General features: G+C 39.8%; 1 protein-coding gene across 9 annotated transcripts in view; it reads right to left on the bottom strand.

Annotated features, from left to right (window-relative positions):
• ZZZ3 (zinc finger ZZ-type containing 3) overlaps nt 1-23674 on the bottom strand; it is a 99882-nt gene that overhangs the window by 10296 nt on the left and 65912 nt on the right. For 7 of the 9 annotated variants that reach the window (XM_039485912.1, XM_039485915.1, XM_039485918.1 and 4 more), the window contains 8 exons: nt 13909-14047; nt 12264-12411; nt 12061-12179; nt 11659-11733; nt 11314-11415; nt 9311-9406; nt 5038-5190; nt 1825-1959 (listed from right to left, as the gene is read on the bottom strand). In XM_039485912.1, coding sequence (XP_039341846.1) covers nt 1825-1959; nt 5038-5190; nt 9311-9406; nt 11314-11415; nt 11659-11733; nt 12061-12179; nt 12264-12411; nt 13909-14047 — 967 coding nt within the window. The remainder of the gene's footprint in view (nt 1-1824; nt 1960-5037; nt 5191-9310; nt 9407-11313; nt 11416-11658; nt 11734-12060; nt 12180-12263; nt 12412-13908; nt 14048-23674) is intronic. The other 2 variants (XM_039485919.1, XM_039485920.1) reach the window with 2 other exon arrangements.

Genomic DNA, 23674 nt, shown 5'->3' with positions numbered 1-23674 from the left:
TCTTAACTTTTGAGTGCTTGATTTTGCAACCTTAATAACATTTTGAATATAGTCCATTAAAGTACTAAATTAGTAACTCAAATTACTTTGTCCATTCTATTTCATAGCTAGAATTGCAATATTCCTGCTCAAGGTCCACGTTTTATATTCTACAATAATAGCATTCATTTAAAAAAGCCTCAGCTTTCTAATACCGTGACATAAATCTGTCAGTATCAGCATGTTACTAGCCTGATAGTCTCAGTTTTCAAGTGTACGTCAGTTTCCGTGGACTGACTGACCTTGCAGTCTCATAGAAAAGGCTACTACTAAAAAAATCCCAATAAGCCCCTTCTCATCGCTAAGGAGTCAAGGCAATTCCTGCACGACTCCATACATGGGGAACAGCTACAAAGAAGGTTGTTGGTAATGACTGAAAATCCTCTCAAACAACAGGTATCCTTGGGCATTCCCTCCCTTTTCAATGTTGCCTAGAAACGGATGGTGCTGTGGATAGCACGTCTCTGTATGTTAAGTGTAAAAACATTATTTTTCTTCATCTCATACCAACATTATTTTATGTCCTTGTTTGAATCCTTTCTTCAAAAATTGCCTGGAGCTGGCCCAAATGCTGCTGCAATTTTTCTCTGCAGCTACTGCCTCAGTACACTGCCTATTGATCTACCAACGTGATCATTCCACATCTTTGGCTTTTCTTCCTTCAAAAGGACAATCTCCTGAAGGACTAATTCTTATGTGACTGGGAAACTTTGCTGCTATTAACTGGGATTAATTTCACCCTTAAGATTTAATACCCCCAGTACCCCAAAAGAGATTAGATTCCAAGATGGGTTTCATTAACCGGTGCAGATAGCTGTAGTCATTTATTTTTCTTTACTGAGAGTTTTACTGTGTTGTCTGTAAATTTCTAAGACAAAATCCTGCATTATGATATTACATATTTCCATAATTATTTTTTCCTATACATCTATCACTCTGAAAAGGAAAAGGAAAGTTTCCTTTTTTCTAAGAAAATCCACTTCCTGCTAGTTTTAAAAAAATGCTCACACTAAATTGAATACAGTAGAACCTCAGAGTTACAGAAACCTTGGGAATGGAGATTATTTGTAACTTTGAACAGCATCTTCACCTCCTACCTGTAAGTGGCTGCCCCATGAATGGGGATGGGGACAGGCAGCTGGTTCTAGCCCCTTGGCTGCAAGGGTGATGAGTGAGGCACCTGGAGCACTGCGGCATCAGTGGGTGTGCCATGCAGGCTGTGGCCCTTTAAAACTGAGCTGCTCCTCCAGAGTGCAGCATGCTGGCAGCAGCTCAGGCTAACAGTCCAAGCCAGTCACTGGCTGCAAGAGCAGCAGCTCCCACCCCAGCACTGGCAACTTTCTTGCAGCATAAGCAGATCGGGCTGTGACAGCTTCTTTCCCAGGCTCAGACAGCTTGCAAGTTTGTCTTCCTCTGGCCAAGGGAAGGGGGTAAAAACAGCACCCGCAGCTCACAGGAAAGCGGCACGGACTGCAGCACTACTCCTGCTCTGCCTGCCTTGGGCTCACAGAGGGGGCTCACAGCTGTGCCTGTGAACCTCAGTGTCTTCACCTCCTAGCTGTAAGTGGCTGCCCTGCGGATGGGGACAGGCAGTCCAGATGTGCCTACCTTTAAGATACAATACAGACACAGTACAGTATTTGTTGTTTTTTTGGGGGGGTCTCCGCTGCTGCCTGATTGCTTACTTCCGGTTCCACATGGTGTCCGGCTGACCAGTCAGTTTGTAACTCTGGGGTTCATATCTTTGAGGTTTTACTGTAACAACAGATCACTGGTATACCTTACCTTGAAGCCCACATGCTGCACAAATCCACTTTCTGCATGCATCTGCTGGAGTTTTTGCTTCTTCAACTTTTTTAACTCTAGCAATTCTTTGTATTCAGGTAACTCTCGATACGATATCGGGATACTTTCCTCATCCTGTTCAAAAAAGAAAACCTTTGCTTTGAGGATATAATTACTGAGAAGATCTAGCTTCTTTCAACATAAAATTGTGATCAGATTTCTTTTAGAAACATATTGACAGAATAAACTACATAAGAGACGTACAAGAATTATTTGGGGAAAGAAATCTATTGTTAATTTATATTTTTAGTACCATTGTTTGTATTAAACCAACAGTGTGCTACAGTACATATCTTCTAATAAGGAAGATAGCTTACAGATGAGTTAGATTTTTAATTCCATTTAAGAAATGTAATTTAATTTGTACATAATATATTTGTGCACATGTTGAGTGAGAACCGACACATGGAGGGAAAAAGCTAGTTTCTGTCAATACAAAGCTAGGTTATTTTATGTGCAAATATCTAGTAACAGATTAAGAAATTGAGAATTAAAATTTAGCATAAACTATATCAAATTAATAAGACCTTGTTCTCTTTAACATTGTTCTACAGAAGAGTGATAGTTTTGTCCAGTGACTGCTCAAGTGCCTTAACTAGCTGAGAAAGTGGGCCAAAAATGATAGATCCCTAAAGACTTATGTGTTTAGGGTTTTTGGACAATGTCACATTTAAATATACCGATGAGCCAAGACAGGCATCAAATTTTCATTGAACATTTTTCATTGAATGTCAGTTTTAAACTCCTGATGTCCTGATTCCTGGTTCACCAGAGTGTGGGAGTGGTAAAGAGGCATCCTTCTATGCCACTGGAAATATGAAGTTCCAGAGAAATGACCCTATGTGCACACACCCTTATTTTCCTTTTTCTCCAGCACCTCTTAGTCCACAGCACATACACATGCACACACCCTAGCTTTCCTCTCCTTTTTTACCCTCTCTGTGGAATAGACAAGGTACAACAAGTAGCTTTTGAAAATGAATATTTAAGATCAATGGTCATTTTTGCCATTATTTTTCATAACTGAAAGTTTATGTGCTACCAAAAGCTGGTGCATAAAAACCATCTTAAGAGAACCTCATGAAAAACCATTTGCTCTCTCGTTTTAAAATAGCGACCATCTCCCATTTTTCTTAGTGAGAGTGCCAAGCTATCTCAGGGAAGATGGTGCCCACCAGGCTGTCAGAAAACACAGACAGTTCCACTGAGGTCTCTCTCTCAAAATGTCCACCCAACTGAAGGTAGCTATAGCTTCGGAGCCACTGACAGCAATGGAAGATGGCAGCTTTTTTCACAGAGGACAGTTCTTCGTTGAATTCTCTGTATTAAAATATTTTTTAGCTCCTACTGAAGGAGAAACATTGTTATGTTGCTGCTGCTCCCGGCTGGGGTGTGGGGAGGGATCCCCACTGCTCCCATGCACTGTGGGTGACAGCAGGGATCCCTGGAGCTCCCAACCAGTGGGAGGTGGGGGGATGCCAAGAGCTCCGGGCCACAACAGCTTTGAGCCGCCAGAGGAGGGGTACCCTGGAGCTCCCAGCCCCTCTGTAGCCAACTGCCCAGGCTACACATTTTGTCATGGGTATTTTTAGTAAAAGTCAAGGACAGGTCACGGGCTTCCATGAATTTTTCATTATTGCTTGTGACCTGTCCGTGACTTTTACTAAAATCATCCATGACAAAAACTTAGCCTTAATAACGGGATCTTTCTCGTAATGGAGCTCACCTGTCTCTTTCTACATTACTGCAAATAAGAAAAATAGCCATCTGAAATGCTGCACTAGTGAAGAAAGAAAAGGGTAAGCCACACTTCCTAAAACAGGACCAAGTCAAGCATTACCCTTGCAAAAACCAAAACCAAAAGCTACTAGTAGCAAAATTGAAAACAAATACTGGTGTTGAAATATAGGCTCCCTAAACCTACTATAATTGTGGCATCATGGGGTGAAATGTAATCAGTTTTGGCAAAATAAATAAACAAACAATCTAGATGTAGAATGTAGTATAAAAAAAATTGTGCACACAGAAGAAAAGTACAATTGATTCCAGATAGATTTGCTATGATAAAGAGAGGCAAATGTTAACATTTAAATTTTTTAATTTAATTAAATTTTAAAAAATACTTGTTTCACTTCTTGTAAGATTCATATGGAAAAATAGTAAGTTATCAGATATGCTGGTAGAGGATGGGAGAGAGATGTCCCAGACAGCTCAGAAATTAAGTCACAAGGAGAAGACAGAGCACGTCTGAAGACAAGAGATGTGGCTGGGACTGAACAATGGATCCAGGAGTATCTAACAATTTAAGATGAAGAAAATGCAGTACATGTCACAAAGTCACTGAGAAAAACTGAACTGATCTATACTGGACCATCTCATTACCTTTTGTTATGCTGTGAGGCTTGTGACTGATAAGCCCCCACCCCACCCCCCCTTCCATTCACACAAAGATAAATTCAGCAGGCCAGATCCTTCTGTCTTGACTTCAGCGGAGTTATGCTGATTTTACACAAGCGGAGAATCTAACCTATCAGCTTCAGCAGTAGGATTTATTCCCTACATACAGTACTGTATACAGAAGTATGAAAATATGTTTATATTATAAGCCCACAAACCTAGTCCACTGATTACGTAGTGACACTGCTGGTTGGGTTGTCTGTGTGGACCTCTGCATCTAACCTCTATTAGTCCAGCCACTAAGGTAAGACAAAGAGCCATATATATATATATAGCATGGGATGCAATTATACCAAAGAATGATGAAAGGATTTAGTCCTTTTGGTGCAACACTTTAGGCAGAAATATGTCTACACACTTTATATGGTGTTCAGAATAATTCAGACTGAACCGTTTTTGAAGATGTGAACGTGCAATTACAAGTTTTCGGAAGTGTCTAATTCTTCCATGGTATCAAAAAAATGGTTTGGACTTTCCCTGAATTTTCTGTACTTGACTCTTCACATCAAAGAGGTGCCAGAATTCAATCTCCTGCTCCTGGTTTATGCAACTGAATTCACAACAGTTTAATATATACGTGACAATGTTTAAGTAAGGACACTTTTTCCTTACTTCCTTTTTCCTTCCAAATATCATTACTTAAACAGTCAAGAAACACCGTGAGACATTTTGCAATTTTGTGTTTAAATGACATACCGATACTTCCTCCTCTGCTGCAGCATCCATATGGCTCTGAAAACTGGATCTGTCATCATCCTCATCCATATAAACTGGAGGTTCATGGGATGTCATGAAAGTTGAAGGTTTGAAGAGATGTTTATTTAGGGGGTGCTGTCGCCTGTTTGATGACTGTAGTAGAAAAATGACATATAATGTTCAGATCAGATTCCTCAGAAACTACTTTTTGTAGTAAGAAATTCCTACCAATAGAACCTGTAGACAAAATGTTTATAATTTTTATATGTGATCTCTTATCTTTCCCACCAGGGGAGGCTCTAGGTATTTTGCCACCCCAAGCACGGCAGGCAGGCTGCCTTCGGCGGCACGCCTGCGGGAGGTCCGCCGAAGCCGCAGGACCAGCGGACCCTCCGCAGGCATGCCGCCGAAGGCAGCCTGCCTGCTGCCCTCGCGGTGACCGGAAGAGCACCCCCCCATGGCTTGCCGCCCCAGGCACACGCTTGGCGTGCTGGTGCCTGGAGCCGCCCGTTTCCCACAAATTTTCACACAGCATCTACTTCTGAGTCTAGTACAAGTGTTCTGGGAGCATTCATTTGAGAGATTAATACATTATGCCTTGGAGATTATTTATGTATGGAACAGATAATAGAAAACACTGTGACACACTCCTATTTTAGATAAACCCCTAGTAATAAACAGTCCCTGCCCTAAAGAGCTTACAATTTAAATAAATAAGATAGACAAAAGAAAAAGAGAGGAAGCAGAATTATCCCCATTTTACAGATTAGGCTCTGTAGCACAAAGAGATGAAGTGACAAGGTCACACAGAAACACTGTGGCAGAGTCAAAAATTGAAAAGAGGCAGTTCTGGCCTACTGGCAAGCGCACAGGCCTTGGGGTCAAGAGACCTGTGTTCTATTCCTGGCTCTGTTGGCTTTCCCCTAGCCCTTAGTTTAAAAAATCCTCTACAATCTTTTTAATTTTATATGCCAGCAGTCTGGTTCTATTTTGGTATTGGTGGAGCCCATCCTTACTGTATAGGTTCCTCTTTCCTAAAAGGTTCCCTAGTGCCTAATAAATCTAAAACCCTCTTCCCCACACCATTGTCTCATCCACACATTGAGACCCTGCAGTTCTGCCTGTCTTTCTGGTCCTACATATGGAACAGGAAGTGTTTCAGATAATCTTACTGTGAAGGTCCTGGACTTTAACCTCTTTCCTAGCAGCATAAATTTGGCCTTCAGGACCTGTCTCCTACCCTTCCCTATGTCATTAGTACCTACATGTATCATGACCACCAGCTCCTACCCAGCACTGAACATAAAAGTCTGTCTAGATCAGGGGTTTTCACAAAACATTTTTTGGTGGCCTCAGAATGCAGCCACCATCTCTTGCTGGTGGGCCACTGACAAGTTTTCCTAAAATACTTATGATAATTAACTTTAGGAAAAACAAATAAATATGCACATATACATGTCCACGTCATTGTAATTTATGTAGGATTATTTTTCCAGACTCAGTAATAAAAATAATGTACAGTTGTGTCTATTCTTTACTGGGCCCAAACAGAATAGAAGCACAAATAAGATGCTTTGAACATTCTTGTCTTTTTTCTTATGTCTTTTGCTTTTTTGGTTGCCTCCTACCCCCACCCCCCTTTTTTTTTTTTTTAAAAGATGTGCACTAGAGGGGGGAGTGACGGGGCCAGAGCTTGCCACTGTCTGGCTAGGGAACAGAGCCTGAAGCCCCGTGACTGGAGCCTTCCACCCTCCACCCAAGGCTGAAGCCTGACCCCACAGCCCTGGGAAGGTGGGGAACTCACTGACTGCCTGCTCCTCCAGCTCTTGTGTCTCCAGAGGTGGGCAGGGCCCAACCACTGCTGATTCCCCCCCAGTCACTGGCCAGGAGGTGGTGGCCGCAAGAAGTGTCCCTGGTGGCCACATGCGGCCACCGGGGCCACATTTGAGAAACACTGCTCTAAGCAGACAACTCTATTAGCAGATAGAGTTCAATTCCCCCATCTGCAGTAAAACTTAATTTTTCCCCCTCCAATGATTACATTTTTTATTGGTTACAAGTGTTAAGAGCGTAGAGAGCCCACACCCCTGCAGGACATCAGGTTGGAGTGAACCTAGGAACAATGCACTGTACCAGCATGAATCTAGCGTTCAGAGCTAGGATCTGAATACTACCGTGAAAACAGACATAAATATATGTTTCATGTATTTTAGAAAAGCAGCATGGTAGGGTTTCCATTATAAATATCACAATTTTATAAGTTAATATAAAATTCAACATCAGTTCCGTTTTCAGCCCTGGTATAATACTTGATATTTAAAGAGTAGTACAATGCTAAGGAACTTAGACAATCTCTGTAAATTTGGGAAAAAATTTAAATAAATATTTTAAAAAGAATTACAAAACTACCCATGAAGAAATTAATATTATGGTTACACTGCGGATGCAATGGGCCACAGTCTGCTCACATTTAGCAGTACTGTTTTGTGCTCACATTCAGCAATACCATTGTTTTCTATTAAAACTTAAACTGAAGGGAAAAAAAATCCACCTCCTTGTCCTCAAGCACAGTAATTAGATATGAATGGACAAAAGAATGCTGATTTTTAAGTTTTCAAAGTGGCAGCAACGTTAGCTTCCTCTGAAAGGTTGTTTGCACAAATAACGTTCTTAATTACGGATCTGATGCTGCTAAGACATATATGTGCTTATCTTTACACATTGATACCATGTGCATAAATCTTTACAGGATTCCGGCCTACAATTGCAAATACATGTTTTAGAAAAGTTATCTGGTGTGAATATATTTTGTGGACATTACTGCACCTACCTTTGAAAATTTGGAAGACCCTGAAGTCTTCCTGGACATTCTATAACAGATTTAAAAGTAGCCATACTTGAACAAAAAAACTTCAGAAACAGACTTCAAAGAGAAACTGCAGAAATAAAATTAATTTGCAAATTTAACACCATTAATTTGGGTTTGAATAGGGACTGGGAGAGGCTGGCTCACTACAAAAGCAGCTTTGTCTCTCCTGGAATTGACACCTCCTCATCAATTAATGGGAGTGGACTACATCCACCCTGATCATATTGGGGCTGTCAACACTGGTTCTCCACTTGTGAGGTAACTCCTTTCTCTTTGTGTGTCAGTATATAATGCCTGCATTTGTAATTTTCACTACATGCATCTGAAGAAGCGGGTTTTTTACCCACGACAGCTTATGCCCAAATAAATCTGTTAGTCTTTAAGGTGCCACCGGACTCCTTTTTGTTTTTGTTAATATACTATAACCATCATAATAGCATCTGAGTGCTACATAAAATTATATCAATCCATATTAGAGAGACAAGGTGGGTGAGATACTATCTTTTATTGGACCAACTTCTGTTGGTGAGAGATGTCCCATTTCCCAGACCTGAAGATGAGCTCTGTGTAAGCTTGAATACATACATCAATCCATATAACTATTTTAAATATATATTTGAGTTTCTCTTCTCTTCCCAATACTAGGAAGAATTCTCAGAAACATCACTGAATTTATCCTTCTATTCTTATTCTTTTCTCTACCATTCCAAGATCAACACTGCATTCAAGGGGACGGGATTAGGAGGGCTGGGCGTGGAGATTTGTTCACAAAGATCTTACAAAGTAAAATGATATGTGATATACAATAATTGTGGATGATCTTACATCTTAGAGAAGTTGCAGGCCTGAGAAAAGCATTCAGTTTCAGTGTTAACTCTATGGCTGTAGTAGTTTAAATATACTCATTTTTGTGAAAACTCATCTTCCATGTTTTCTAATTTTTATGGATTTAAAGTTTTGTTCTTCTCTGAAAGGTGACTGTGAAAATGCCATTGCTGGGATTCTATATTTTTTGTCTTCGATGATTCAAATATGTTCAGTATATGTGTGCATGTGCTTGGGGGGGGGGGGGGGAGTAAACAAACCTGCCAGCCCTGCAAACTCAAATGTGTGCTTCTGGCTGGCACTTCATCGCCAATAAAGATGCTACAACAGGAACTTACTTACTTAAAACAACTGTTGACGTGCAAACCAGAATAGAATCCAGCTTGCTCTCTGGTGCTAACAGCAGTAAAAAGTACCTCTGTCAGTGAAATAATAGATACATATAACTTGGGATGAGCAGTCTATTTAATAAAAAGGTTCCATTCCACACTTTAAAGTAGGATCCTTAGTATTTTCAAAACTAATTTGCATGTAAATGCACATGCAAATATGAAGTCTTCTGCTAGAATGTAGTCTTACCTTTTTGGAGTATAAATATAAGTTTGGAGTTCTGCCTGGTACCGGAATCCCAGCTTTAGTTAGTTTTATGAAATACTTTTGCACCCTGCTGGCAACCTAAAAGAAACAAGGTAAGTTAATTAAGTGTTAGATGAATAAATAAATACGGTGTGACTTTTAAATAAGGAATTCAAATACCCACTAAAAAGCTAATGTTTGCCTGAAGTGCTTAAAGAAAAATACAAACTTCAGAGAAAAATGACATTCTAAACTTTATGTAATATTTATAAGAGGCAAATGTCTAGGTTCTTCTTCTGCAAAGAGTAAAAGAAAAAATTGGGGGTTGAGCATAGCAGTTAAATTTTTTATTCTGAAATTGCATCAAAGATAATTTATGTGATCAGACACAGTGTCTCAGAACATAGACATATTTTCGCATTCTACAGTGTTGAAGAAGAACCTGTCCCTCACACTGTCTCTTTCTGCTGGAAAGACAACAGTAGTATTATGCATTCACAGTAACTCACAATAGGAGTTAAAAGTAAATGAATCTGTCAGCAACGGGTGTTGCTGTATTTTGAAAACAATGTCACAGGGCCAGGGCCGGATTAAGACAGGGGCTTTAGGGGCTGCAGCTGGGGGCTCAGGGGATGCCCCACAAAAATAAATCACAGACAGCGACCTCCAGGCCGCTAAAAGGGGCGCTCAGGCTGCCTTCCTGGCCTGGCCCCACGCCGCTCCCGGAAGCGGCTGGCCCCTGGCGGGAGGGTGTGGGGTGTGTATGTATGAATGAAGCAGCTCTGCGCGCTGCCCCCGCCCCCAGCACCATCCCTGCAGTTCCCTTGGCCAATGGGAGCTGCAGGGGTGGTGTTTGCGGGCGCAGGCAGCGCACAGAGACACGATGTCCCTCTCCCTCCAGGGGCGCGCAGAGACTTGCCAGCAGCTGGCCGCTTCCGGCAGTGGCGTGGGGCTATGGCAGGCAGGCAGCCTGCCTGAACCCTGTTGCACCACTGGCTGGGAGCTGCCTGTGATAAGTGCCTCCCAGCTGGAGCCTGCACCTCATACCCCCTCCTGTGCCCCAATTCCCTTCCTCAGCCCAGAGCCCCCTGCTGCACCAAACTCCCTCCCAGGGCCCACACCCCTCACCCTCTCCTGCACCCCAACACTCTGCACCAGTCCAGAGCCCCCTCCTGCACCAAACTCCCTCCCAGGAAAAAGACTTGTATACAGGGGCCCCAAAAACCTAATAGCCCCGGGCTGACAGGAGAGTTAATCCAGTCCTGCACAGGGCCGCTGTCAAAGACTAATGGACAACCATTAGACCTGACAGCTTAATCATGGTTTGTAGGCATTTATTAAAAATTAATACAATTTCAAATTTAAGAGTCCTAACAAAGAGCCCTAGGTTTGTTATGGTCAGATCCCCTAGTAGAGATGTTAGTAGTGCTCCAGACCTTTCTTTGGATGATTGATTAAATTTTTCATCAAAATATTAAGATTAACAGGTTGGCTCTCAGGACTTGGCAACTTTTCTGATTTTTTTTAATCTAGTATGAGTTTTTTAAAATCTCCAAATGGAATGTGGGCAACTCCACTTTGTATCTATTTCAACATCCTCAGGATGCAGTAATTGATGTCAGTAGTCCCAGGGCATAGCCACTAACATAGGGTTTCTCAAACAGAGGTCGCAGGGAGGGCAGGTAAACACACCGGCCTGGCCCGCCAGGGGCTTTCCCTACAGAAGCGGCGACCTCTGTTTGAGGAACCCTGCACTAACGCAAGCAAAGAATATTTTGGTGAGGTTTCTTCCCCCAGAAGCAATCAATTCTTTCCCAACCAAAATACATTTTACAGTTTTAAAAAAATCCTTGTCTCTTTATGAATTGACATGACTTTTGCATAAAAATTCCATTACTGAAGAAACTATGCAAAAGACCACCTGACACCTGCCCCCTCTAGTATTCCTGGAATGTCTAGAGAGCAAAAGGAGAGATGGTTACTTATGCAAGAGAATTCCCCATTACTTGTTTTGCAGTTCGATTTCCCAGTTCATCAGCTATCTTCTGCCACCGTCGTGATTCTACTTCCTCTGGTGGGTACTTCAGGAGTAATTGTTCAAGTTTTTTCTAAACCAAGCACAAGACAAGATCACAAACATTAATACACCTTATCTAGAAGGGGCATGGCTTGTCATTAAAAAATAAAAATAAAAATCTAACTGGTGCAAAACATGAATAAATACATACGTGTTATCTTTGACTCCAAAGCGTTATGCGCTTTAAACGTTACTACACAATTTGAGTTTATTTTTGTGAACACCACTGTATGGTTACAAAATGGTCTACGAGCTAGCTAGGGTTTCCCATTACCTGTTCTTCTACAGTCCACAGCTGGTTAAAAGTTTCGGGTTTGGTCTCATCGCAAAGTCGCCCTCTTATCATCTGCTTAAATACAGTATATAACATGGAATAGGACTTTAGAAAAAAAGTTAGGATAACTTGACTTTAACCCTTTTTCCACCCAAGTAAAAGAAAAACATACATGAAAACATTATTTTGGTAGAGGACAGAAAAAAGTTATCTGACTTGGTCAAAAGAAAAGATGACACCACCAAGTGTTTTGATGACTGATTTTTGAACATTTGGAAACCGAGGCATTAAATTTATTATCACAATTTTAACACTACCCGCATAATCTAGTATTAATAAGTAATCCATCTGAAAGTTAATATTTTGTAAAATTTTACCTACTTTCTTTTTTATAACATTTACCTGTGGGCGGCTGTTGGTAGAACCTTCTGGGCCATCACTTAAAGGCAACACCGAGTATGAAATGGACTCTCCATCCTTCTTGGGATCCAAAGGGCTTTTTGGTCTTGCAGGCAAACCTACTACAAGCAACATAAAGAAAGTGTTATTAAACCAACACAGCAGGTTATTTTTTTCCTGCAATATACACTTAGTTTTCCACTTACCTTTATCAAAAATCAGCTTCGCTCTCCTACTGTTACGTTTCCGGTTTTTGAATTCTCTCTCAAAGTTTCCAAGGCTGGTGGTATATTGGTCCCAGGCAATCTCAGGCAACTGGACAACTCTTTGCGGATATGGAAGCCCTAAATCAACCTGAAAGAATCAAAATGAGAAGCAATACTTAATGCAGTCACTGAGCATCCAAATGAAAGGATATGGAACCACAGAAATCCTGGATCTGTTTTTAGCTAACAGCAGGACTCAAAGTCTGTATATTTAAGTGCCATGCAGCACATATTCTTTATACGGGGAAAGCATTTTCAAAGAGCGATACGCAGCAGGGCATATAAAATATGCAGCGGCACGGTCAATGATGGTTTATTGGACTTAGAGTTTAAAAATTACATTGAATAGTTGCAGCCAAGTATTTCTGATTTTCATATCCTGTTACTATCTTCATTGATTTGTTAACTATTAAAAAAAAACCCATACTGTATACCCAGACCTGTACTCCTGCAAGCAAACATAGCAGACTAACAAGAACTAAAAGGAATACAGTTATCAGAACTGATTAATCACATCCACATGTAAACTTAAATGTTTACTATGATAGACATGACTGCACCTTATCCAGTGTTTTTACTGTTAAATTGATTTCGTTGCCTTCTGCCCACAATACAATTGCTGGCAATGCTACACACACACACACACCCACCCACCCACCCACCCCCATTTGGCATAATTTCTTTGGCCAAGATGGGAAAATACATGAAATGCTCTGCAAAAGGCATTAATGTTTTCCAAGGACTGTCTGATATGGTTGCCAGAGCACAGTGCTTGGATGCCAGATGAATCACAACTATAACCTGCTTAGAAATCAATTCAACACTCACAGAAATCAATGGAAAGATGACCATTGACTTCAATGGCCTCTGGATCAGGCCCCAAGTTTATGGAAAGGGAATCTCCCAGAACCAACATCTCTCCTTCATTGAGAGATATGCTGCTATCATAGCATAAGTCAGTCATTGCTTTCATTTAAAAAAGACTTTTAAAAAATTGTTTTCCCTGTTACTGTTGTTATAACTTCCTTTTAAACTTTTGAAAATGAAATCTGTTTCTTTACTGAAATTCACCCTCCTCCACACATGTACACTAGCTTGATATAATCACTGGCACTCTCCTGGTTTGAGGTATGCCTTCAAAGCTCATTTTGCTTTCAGTTTACGAACTACATTTCCTGCTCACAATCTCCATTTAAAAGTACCCTAACCTGAAATTGAACTGAAAGCATTTAAGTCTCTTTGGTGACAAAGGCTATGATTTCTTGATATCATTCCCTACCGCAAAATGCTTTCTTTCTAATCATAGAAAGCCCATATGCACTGAAAGCTTGAAGACAAGATGAGTTTTATACTCCTATAAAAATGTGTCCTTAACAAATTTTTCAAAATTACCTGTATTTTATAGGTTTAACCAACATTTAACCAATCATCAAACCTGAACAGAGGGCAGTTTTCTTTCACTACAGAAAGAATTTAAACCTTTTAATATTTACACAGGTATATATAATACACTAGTTTTTAATAGGTGATGAGTTAATTGTTATAAATAATTTTTCGTAAAACTTAAGAAATGCCTATTGTATACCTTCTTTTGGAGTCTTTCCACAAATCCAATGGGATTTTTCAGTGCTTCTCTCTGGTGTCTGCCTAAACTTTCAAGGTCTTGAACTGCTTGAGTACGTTGAGCCTCGAGTACAGCAATCGTCTGTAACAGTCTCTGATAACTACAGAGACAAAGGGAAACATCTCACTAAAGTTTTCTAGCAAAAACAACAACAAAAAATCTAAATGCCAGCCATGATTATCTACTAATAAAAAGTCAGGAGGTCTTGCACACTTATCTGTAACAGTTTAGCAAAGCATTTTACTGAAACAAAAATGGTCTTGACTGATATTTAAGTCGTTAAATACAAAGCACACCAATAAAACAGAAAATTCAGGCATTCCTTTAATATTAAATCCTTATTCTAGCCGTTTGCCAATAAAAATGGCAACAAATCATGGTGACATACGGCAAGCTCCTGAGCTTCCCAATAGCTACATGTGACAACCAGAATTGCTCACAAGAGTAAAAACAAAGACAAAAGTCATGACTCTTTATTTCCTACTTCAAAATAAACTTCCCCCCACCTCACCCCACTCCATGACAAATGGGTTCCATTAGTAAGTGCTAACTTGTTACTCTACCACAAGCAGAGAAGAATGATTGAGATATACTCATCTACAGAAACAGAGAATTTCATAGCAGCTTTAGATTAAAAGAACAGATAGAAGATAATGTTTTGACCTCACTACAGTGCAATTATTTACAAAGAACAACCAAGAGAGAACTAAACAGACTCAAAATGAACATATGCAAGAAAACACCTCATGTAAGAATAAACAAGTCCAAACCAAAAATTAGACCCCTCCACAACATCGGTCAAGCTGCACTCAAAATCATACTGCTTTTCTAGAATGTAAAATTACTTGAGAGAATCTATTAACATATTTCCCCACAAGCTGCCTTCCATAAGACAACCTAGTGATGAAATTATGTGTTACATGAACCTTTAAAAAATTCAGAAAATTACTTTTTAGTAGCTTTTTATTAACATTGCCATTGTTTAGAATATCCTAATAGGAGCTGGCTAATAAAATTTCTCTCTACTGACTTTGTCCTTTACACATTCACCAGGTTAGTTCCAGCTTTTCTAGGAAAGATAAAATTAACAGGCATCGCATTTACCATTTCTGAAACAGAATACAAATATTGTAAACAATGCTTTAAGAATGTGTTAAATAACTAACAAAACAAATCCAGTAGGGAGGGACTCACAACATTGTTTTCTGTTGTTCCTGTAAAAACCTTGCCTGTTTTATTTCATTTAGGTTTCTGAGTTGTGTAATGGTGGATGTACATACATATATATGACTCCAGTCCTGCAGACAAGTTTGAGTAACTTTTGCATATAAATATTTCTGATATGTATACATGTAAGTCATGTCTGTTACCCAAAATTGGGCCAGCTAGTAAGCTTAGGGAGGACTAATGACCCACTAGAGTTTGGCAGAAAGCAGCACGTTTATTATATTGATAGCTAAGCTCAAAAGGGGGTGTATGTGTCACACTCACACTTGCATACTCACGCTCCCAGGTCAGGCATGGAACTGGCAATGTCAAGATCCTTCAAGGTAAGTGTCCCACAGCACAGCGATGGATGGTGCAATGAGGCACAACGGAATGCAATGCAGCGAACCACAGGGCGAAGGGCCTTCATGGGAGGTACAAGCTTGTGAGTGCACTGCTGAGCACATGGCCCCTTCCCCTTTTAAAGGACCTGCTCCTCATGGCCTGGGACAAGAGATGACTTGGCCGCGTTTGGCTGGTCACACTTCACCTTGGCCAGTGACCATGCATTGCGTGTGTGAGTGCTGCCTAATTAGAGTCCCAGACACCTTGTCTACCTGGGAGCTCTTCTGATCTTCCAGCTGTTTAAGCAGCCCATTCATCCCACAAGCATTCCAGGAGGGAGGAATAGGGGAAAGCCACTTCACAGGTTTTCAAAGAGGGAGAGGAGACAAAGAGAGGTGGGTGGGTGTGTGTGTCAGACCTTTTGAGCATACAGGTTATACATAGCATACAGATCACTGCTGCTCCTACAACGTCTACACTACAGCTATTACTGCTGCACAGCTATGGCACAGAACCTGTGCAACCATGAGCAACGGAGCTACGCTGATCTAATTTTTGAGTGTAAACCAGGCTGTAATATTATAATTTGATAGTCGTTTAAGCCAGGGGTTCCTAAACCTTTTGCAGGCACAACCCAATTTTAATGAAGAAAAGGTCCTGCTGGGACCCCAGACAGCATGGAGGATGCCACTTTGTAAAGCAAAATGTCATCCTCCATGCATCATGACCTCGCATGTACCACATATGTGATGTCACGCTGCGTAGAGCAAAATGGCATCTGCATGCACTAGGGATTGCCACGCCCCCATCTGCAGATGGCACAAACCCATTTGGGAACTGCTGGTTTAGGCCCAACAATGTGACCTGACTTGTATTGAACACACGGAAAACCTTAAAACAAAAAATCATCATCTATTTCAACAAATTCCTTTTTTCTGTTGATCTTTTACTTAAAACAAGTTTAACACAATAAAGCATCAAGCACAAGTGTGAACAATCAGATCCAACTCCAACTAAAGTGAATGTGAGGGTATGTCTTCACTAGCAACATTAAAGTGCTGCCACTGTGTAGAGCTCTCTCCCAGCGCTGTTAAAAACTATCCCCATGAGGGCCCAGTGCTGGTGGACGGTCTATACTGCCACTTTACAGCACTGAAACTTGCTGCGCTCAGGGGGGTGTTTTTTCACATCCCTGAGCGAGAAAGTTGAAGCGCTGTAAAGTGGCAGTGTAAACAAGGCCTTAGTCTCTCCATTGGCTAGAATGGGAATTGGATCAGACCTTAAAGGTATAGATCAAAGCAGGACCTTCATGTGCCAGGTACAAAACAGGAACCTCATGCCTCCAGATCCTTGTGTTTGCTAATTTGAAAGTTATGAGTTTTCCAATGTTAAATGGTCCTCATACCAGAAGGTAAATTTTTTTTTTATTTATTTAAAAAAAGAACAAAAAATGCAGTAACTGAAAACAAATAAAGAAGACAAGAAACATAAGTTCAGGTGTGCAGCCTCTGCAAGAAAAAACAGGGCTTGCTGAAAATAAGGCACATGTCTTCTACTGGGGGGTGGGGAAGGAGGGAAAGTGTTGACATTTGTCTGTATACACCTGGTGATATGCATCCTGAAAACCAAAATACTAATTAAACAAGCAATTAATAGGCATATATCACATCCTTGCGACAAAGCCCAATGCCAACTCTGTTCACAAATCTATTCAAGGGACACCATCATAGGACCTAATCAGATCAGCCACACCATCAGGGGCTCATTCACCTGCACATCTACCAGTGTGATATATGCCGTCATGTGCCAGCAATGCCCCTCTGCCATGCACACTGGTCAAACTGGACAGTCTCTACGCAAAAGAATAAATGGACACAAATCTGACATCAGGAATCATAACATTCAAAAACCAGTAGGAGAACACTTCAACCTCTCTGGCCATTCAGTAACATATTTAAAGGTGGCAATTTTGCAAACAAATGGGTGTGTGAAGAGATTGCCATCATCCCTAGCAAGAAACTACGCAACAAGATAGCTGGGTATGTCTCCCATCTGATGAAGCGTATTCAGAGGGGGCCTGTCAGAGGTATCTCCATCAAACTGAAGGAAGAGGAGATAACTATGTCCCTGAGGTCTCTGCCCTTGACCAGGAGATCATTGAAGTTGACCCAGATACTAAGGAAATGCTGAAGCTGCTGGACTTTGGCAGTCTGTCCAAACTGCAGGTCACGCACACCAAGAGGAGCTATCTGAAACCATTGCTGCGCTGTCACTTTTCCAATAAACGTGGGAAACCAAAAAAAAAAAAAAAAACCCCAAAAAAACCAGAAAAGCTTCAAAAAAAGACTCCAAGGAGAAACTGCTGAACTTGAATTGATATGCAAACTAGATACTATCAATTTAGGTTTAATTTCCCCCATGTTAAGTATCTTGTCAAACTGTCTTAAATGGGCTATCCTGATTATCACTACAAAAGGTTTTTCTGTCCTACTGACATCATCTTAATTAATTAGCCTCTTAGAGTTGGTTGGGCAACTCCCACCTTTTCATGTTCTCTGTATGTATATATATCTCCTCACTATATGTTCCATTCTTTGCATCTGATTACGCGGGCGGTAGCCCACGAAAGCTTACACTCAAATAAATTTGTTAGTCTCTAAGGTACCACAAGTATTCCTGTTCTTTTAACCAGTACAAGTAATCCTTTGCTTTCATAACAAATACACACAACAAAAGTTTGCAGAACCAAGGTTAAAAATATACAGTTTTATTTACGTAAGAGTTAAAATAAACTTCTGCCTTCTTATTTCTTAATAAAAACCTGGGGTATCTTAAACTCTTTTCCCCAGACTGCGTTTAAACAATTGCTTTTCAAAAAGAAGCCAAGACAAGACAATCACTGAGTTCAATGGCACTGTTTAATGTTTTAGGAAAAACAGTTATTTAAATGATTTTAAATAGTGCATCATTTTTCACATGGATTAATGTTGTTCTAATATCAGTCTACAAGACAGGGCATGCACATATAAAACAGAAGGGTCATCAGCTTATTATGGCCTTAATATACACAGTTGTGGGTAGGCCTAGAGAAAATTATGTTCCTGAAAAAACAAGAAAATTCAGATCTATGTAACTATTTCTCCCCATCTTGTGGTCTGATCAGCTGAGTAAGACACTATAGGAATTGCAAGTTCATTGGTTCACAAATTATCTCCCTTTGCTCTTGATAAAAATCAGAAACATAAGTATTCAGAAGTATTACATGTGATGTTTATCTGCAATTATTGTAGCTATATCCTCAGGACAAAATCAGCTTGCTGAGCAAACTATTCAGATAAATAGATTTACCAGTAATGTTTTTAGTTTCTGCTAAAGATATTTATTTCTATTTGGAGATTACAAAATTAATCAAGGGATACTGTCATATAATTTAGCCTCCAAATTTAAGTTTTGTGTAATTAAATGAAAAGATTCACAAAACAAGTATCTCATTACATTTTTGAAAATACAGAAACCAGCTTTTCATACGAATTTTTCTTACGGCCACGTTAATACATGAAAATCAGACCTGTGATTTAAAAAAATAAATAAGTTTATAAGTCTCATGGTTGAAAAATGGGAAGCTTGAAAATGTGAACACTAAAAGTTCAAAAAGTAGGAGACAAAAAAAATATTTCTTTTTTTTAAATCATGTTTTTGGGAGCCTGGCTCATGTTTTTTAATTTTTGTGGCTAGCAATACAAGTGTTAGTGCTACAGGTCTCTCTTAAAAAAAAAAAAAACTTTTTTAACCTGACAATACACCTATTGATAGCAGGTGTACTGAAATTTAAGCCCCTACAGCTGTTTAAAGCAATATAGACAGGATATAAATTAATATTTAAAACTGCATGAAACTCACAATGGAAGATCAGTACAAATACTCTAATAACGTAGTAAAAAATTTCTCAAAATATTAACATCCTTGCCAAGTGAACCTAATCTAAATCAACTGTATTATTTTCCTATAATTAAAAAGTGATTAACTAAGCACTTTATTCTTGGCCCAGTACAGATTAAATGACTAAATCTAGAATGAGCATTATTAGGTTAATTATGGATCTCAAAATTAAATATAAAATAACATTGTCAAGTCCTTTAGGCCTGAAATTAATTAAATTGTACTTTAAAAATAGCATTCTAGTAAAAAAAATGTAATCCTTGTTCTGATAGTGCTTTATTTCATATAATTAATGTCCTCCCATCTCCTATGCTAAATAAATAAAATTAAAATTAAGAAGTGGAAATTGTCTTTTTTCCTAGAAAAGAACTAAACTGGGATTAGATTCCCCCCACAGCTTTTTGGGGAAATGCAGAATGTGTGATTCTTGCTTATTCAGTACAGTATATACCATGCTGAGACACATTTACGTACCATTATGTGGAACTCTTCAGAGAGAGTGAGCGCAAAGCATGAAATATGAAACAGTTCTCAAGGGCTGACCTTCCTGCTGGGCTTTCATTGTCTTTCCTTGCCTTTGTCTCCCCTTATCTTGTTTCTATTACTTCTGTCTAGCTCCAAATTACACGCCACCCTCCCCACCCCTGCCATCTCCTTCCCTTCTAAAGTTCCTTGGGGATGCTATACAGTCTTCATAGAAGAGAATGTATTTCAAGTTCCTTGACTACAAGTTAAAGAAGAGAAAGAGTTAAGAGAGTGTTGCATTCCTGATCGATCTACTGCTTAAAATCCTGCTTCAATAGCAAAGCACCTAGGTGTAACACATTACACTGTAAACCTCAAATTATCAAACTCTTGGCTACTTTGGTCTCCATTCACAACAGATAGCCTACTGGGGTGTGACACCATGTGTGAATGAGACAACTGTCCTGAAAGCAATCTAACCTCTCTCGAGCAAAAACGATATCGGTGCTACAGATTCACATCAATATCTTGCCACAAAGCATAACGTTACCTGCACATGTCAGACCTACAGACTTGACTGTGCAATAGTATATCATAAAGGGGAACTTCTGGGCAAGGCCAACTCCAGGCACCAGCAAAGGAAGCAGGTGCTTGGGGCGGCCAATGGAAAGGGGCGGCATGTCCGGGGTTTTCGGCAGCAATTCGGCAGTGGGTCCCTCAGTCCCTCTCGAAGCGAAGGACCCGCCGTTGAATTGCAGCCGAAGAATTAAGCGGTGTGGCTGAGCTGCCGCCGAAGTGCCGCCAATTGTGGGATATTTATTTATTTATTTATTTTGCTGCTTGGGGCAGCAAAAAATCTGGAGCCGGCCCTGCTTCTGGGGTCCTTTGAGCAAACAGGAAGGTTAGAATCAGTTCATGCAACACACACTGAGTGACCCTAAATAAATTCAGTCTGGAAAGAATGCAAAGCAGCCATCTTAAATATTTGCATATTTTCTATTCAATGGAACAATACAAATGATTGCGGCTTTTTCTTTTTCCCCCCCCCTTACAGCCTGTGTTTGTACCAGTGGTTCAGGAGTGTCACTGTATATACTCATAGACTTCAGAAGATGGCATAGGTTTTCATCCTTTTAGGTAAAATCCCTTTAACTGGTATCGTAAGCAAATATTGTAAAAAAGTTCCTTATTATATAGAAGACACATGTTTTCTGTATGTTACACTTAAGCAATTCAGTCAGGTTTCTTTCACTACCAGGTTCTCTAATAGCCATCATACTTTCTTCCTTTTTATTTCAACCCTGCTTCTTAATTATACATCCAATTACTCATCTGGCCACCAGGCTATTAGGTTTTTAACCATTCCAATTTTCAAAGATGCGTACAGATTTTTAGCTGCATGACTCCCATTTATTTTACTATGAGAACCAACTATCCTTTTGAAAGAGAGATTTATCCAAGGAAATTACAGGCTGAATATAAAAATTTCACATCCTCTAACCTTTCTTCTTCTTCTCTATCTATAAGTAGTGACATAACATTTTGATTATATTTCAAGAAATGCAGTAAGTGACAAGTTTCATTTTTTAACCAGGGATCTTAAAATGTGCATGCAACTCCTATGTTTAGAATTAGATGCTTTTCTGCAGGGGCACAAGCAAAGTGTGTGCATAGTTTAAGCAGGGGCGGCTCCAGGCACCAGCGCTCCAAGCGCGTGCCTGGGACGGCAAGCCGCGGGGGGCACTCTGCCGGTTGCCGCGAGGGTGACAGGCAGGGTGCCTTCGGCGGCTTGCCTGCGGAGGGTCCACTGGTCCCGTGGCTTCAGTGGACCTCCCGCAGGCGTGCCCTCCGTGCTTGGGGCGGCAAAATGTCTAGAGCCGCCCCTGAGTTTAAGTGGCTATTTTCAAAATAATTGGGTTCATAGACTTTTACTACACATCTGCTAGGTTCTCTGTGAATATAACAATATGAATTATAACTCAAGTCAGCCTCTGCACCTGTGGTAATTCACCAGAAGACAAAAGCCTTGTCTTCTCTGGGAAAAGAAGGTATGTTCTTAACTCAATTTAACTAACATGAGGCAAAATCCCAGAGAAGACAAGGCATAAGATTGTGCTTAATCTAAAATGAGAATTATGTAGTTAGAGCCTAGAGCCTTTAAAAACCACTTCAAAACTTCCAATTAAATTTATACTTTGATGACCCACCAGAACAACACTTAAAACTTCTTAAAGTGAGCTCCTAACAATTGAAGTCTTAATTTCATTTTATTAGGACTTTGAGGAACCACCAGGAAAAATGATCCCTTACCAAACAACAAAACCATCTTGCACAATTAAACAAGTGGACTTTTATTAAACTCACACTCAGACACAATTAGATACTACACATTGACTTAGCTTCAGTTACAAACTTAATCTAAACAACAAATCTCTAAAAATTGCTCCATTATTAGCATTTCTGAAAAAAATTAATGCACAGTGCTTCCCACAGGAACTCCTTCAGTCTGTGAAACTAAGATTTGTTTTAACCTACAAATGCAGTGTTGGAACACTAATGACAGACAACATGCATAGATGTTTGAAGAAAGCTTTCCAAATAAGGTGATTATCAGATAATGTAGTAACTTAAATAGGTAGGGTTCTCTGTGATCTTTAAGATGAGATAAAAGGCTTTCCTGAGACTGTACCTTAAAAAATAAAATAGATTTTAAAAGATAGATATAAATTGGCAAGAATCCCCTACTCAAGTGTTCTGCTATAATGTTTTAGATTGCCACACAATGTAAGCATTACACTGTGCTCTAGATTTCTAGAGATCCTGCCATATACAGGGGCGGGGGAGCAGGGTTGCTTAGTGATATTACCTTTTTTTTTGGACAAATTTTTGAAAAATTTCTTTGGGAAATCATGTTCTCTTTTTTTGTGCACAACCAATCCTCAAAGTAGTGCATCTAGTTATTTCTGAGATGCAAGATCCATTTATTTATTTTTTTCCAGTGGTTAATTATTTTTTTTTAACTGGTCCTGTGCTAATTATATTTCTGTTCTTAGGTATCCAGTAATGGATCACATATTTTATCTTAATTGAGTTGGGAAATGACAACAGCTTATCACAGGGACTGTGGTCTCTGACAAACTGACTTTCAGTTGCTTCAGGAACAGAACACGTTTCTTGCATTTATTTTTCTTTTTAAAAAACAAAACAAAAATAAAAATAAAAATACCCACATACAGCCTTCTTCACAGATAACGTGATGACACTCAGAGTCTTTAAAGGAATGGATTTCTTCTTCATCACCAGTCTTATATGGTGCTACCACTAGATTTCTTGGGTCACAGTTAGTGACAACAACTTTACCTCTAGCTTCTCAAGGCCTCAAATTTTGCTTTCAAAACTTAATAGTTCCATGTAACTGAATGTTTCAAGGAATTGGTGATAGGACATCAAGTTTTTCACTGATAGGTTACCAGTCCAAATCCATTCTAAAGCAGGAGATGAAAAAACACCCACTGTAGCTAATCAGTAATTTCTTAAATGAGTTTGTGCTTCAATTTTGTTCTGACAGGTGTCCATGCCACAAAAACCATCAAAAGTAGCAGACTTGTTACTTGTTCATAATATTAGCAGAGGTGTCAAATTCACTGGATGTAAATGAAGGATGCCATACCCTCTTCTCTTTAAAAATTAATCCCCCCAACAAGGTTTGGGCTTATGTACGGTGGCTGGACTGTGGAAAAGTACTTGCACTGCTCTTGTCGCCATCGTAAAT

The sequence above is a fragment of the Mauremys reevesii genome, linkage group 8, assembly GCF_016161935.1.
Source record: "Mauremys reevesii isolate NIE-2019 linkage group 8, ASM1616193v1, whole genome shotgun sequence".
In the NCBI taxonomy this organism is placed as follows: Eukaryota; Metazoa; Chordata; order Testudines; family Geoemydidae; genus Mauremys; species Mauremys reevesii.
Note: the sequence above shows the minus strand (reverse complement) of the source record. Positions and strands in the feature narration are given on the sequence as shown.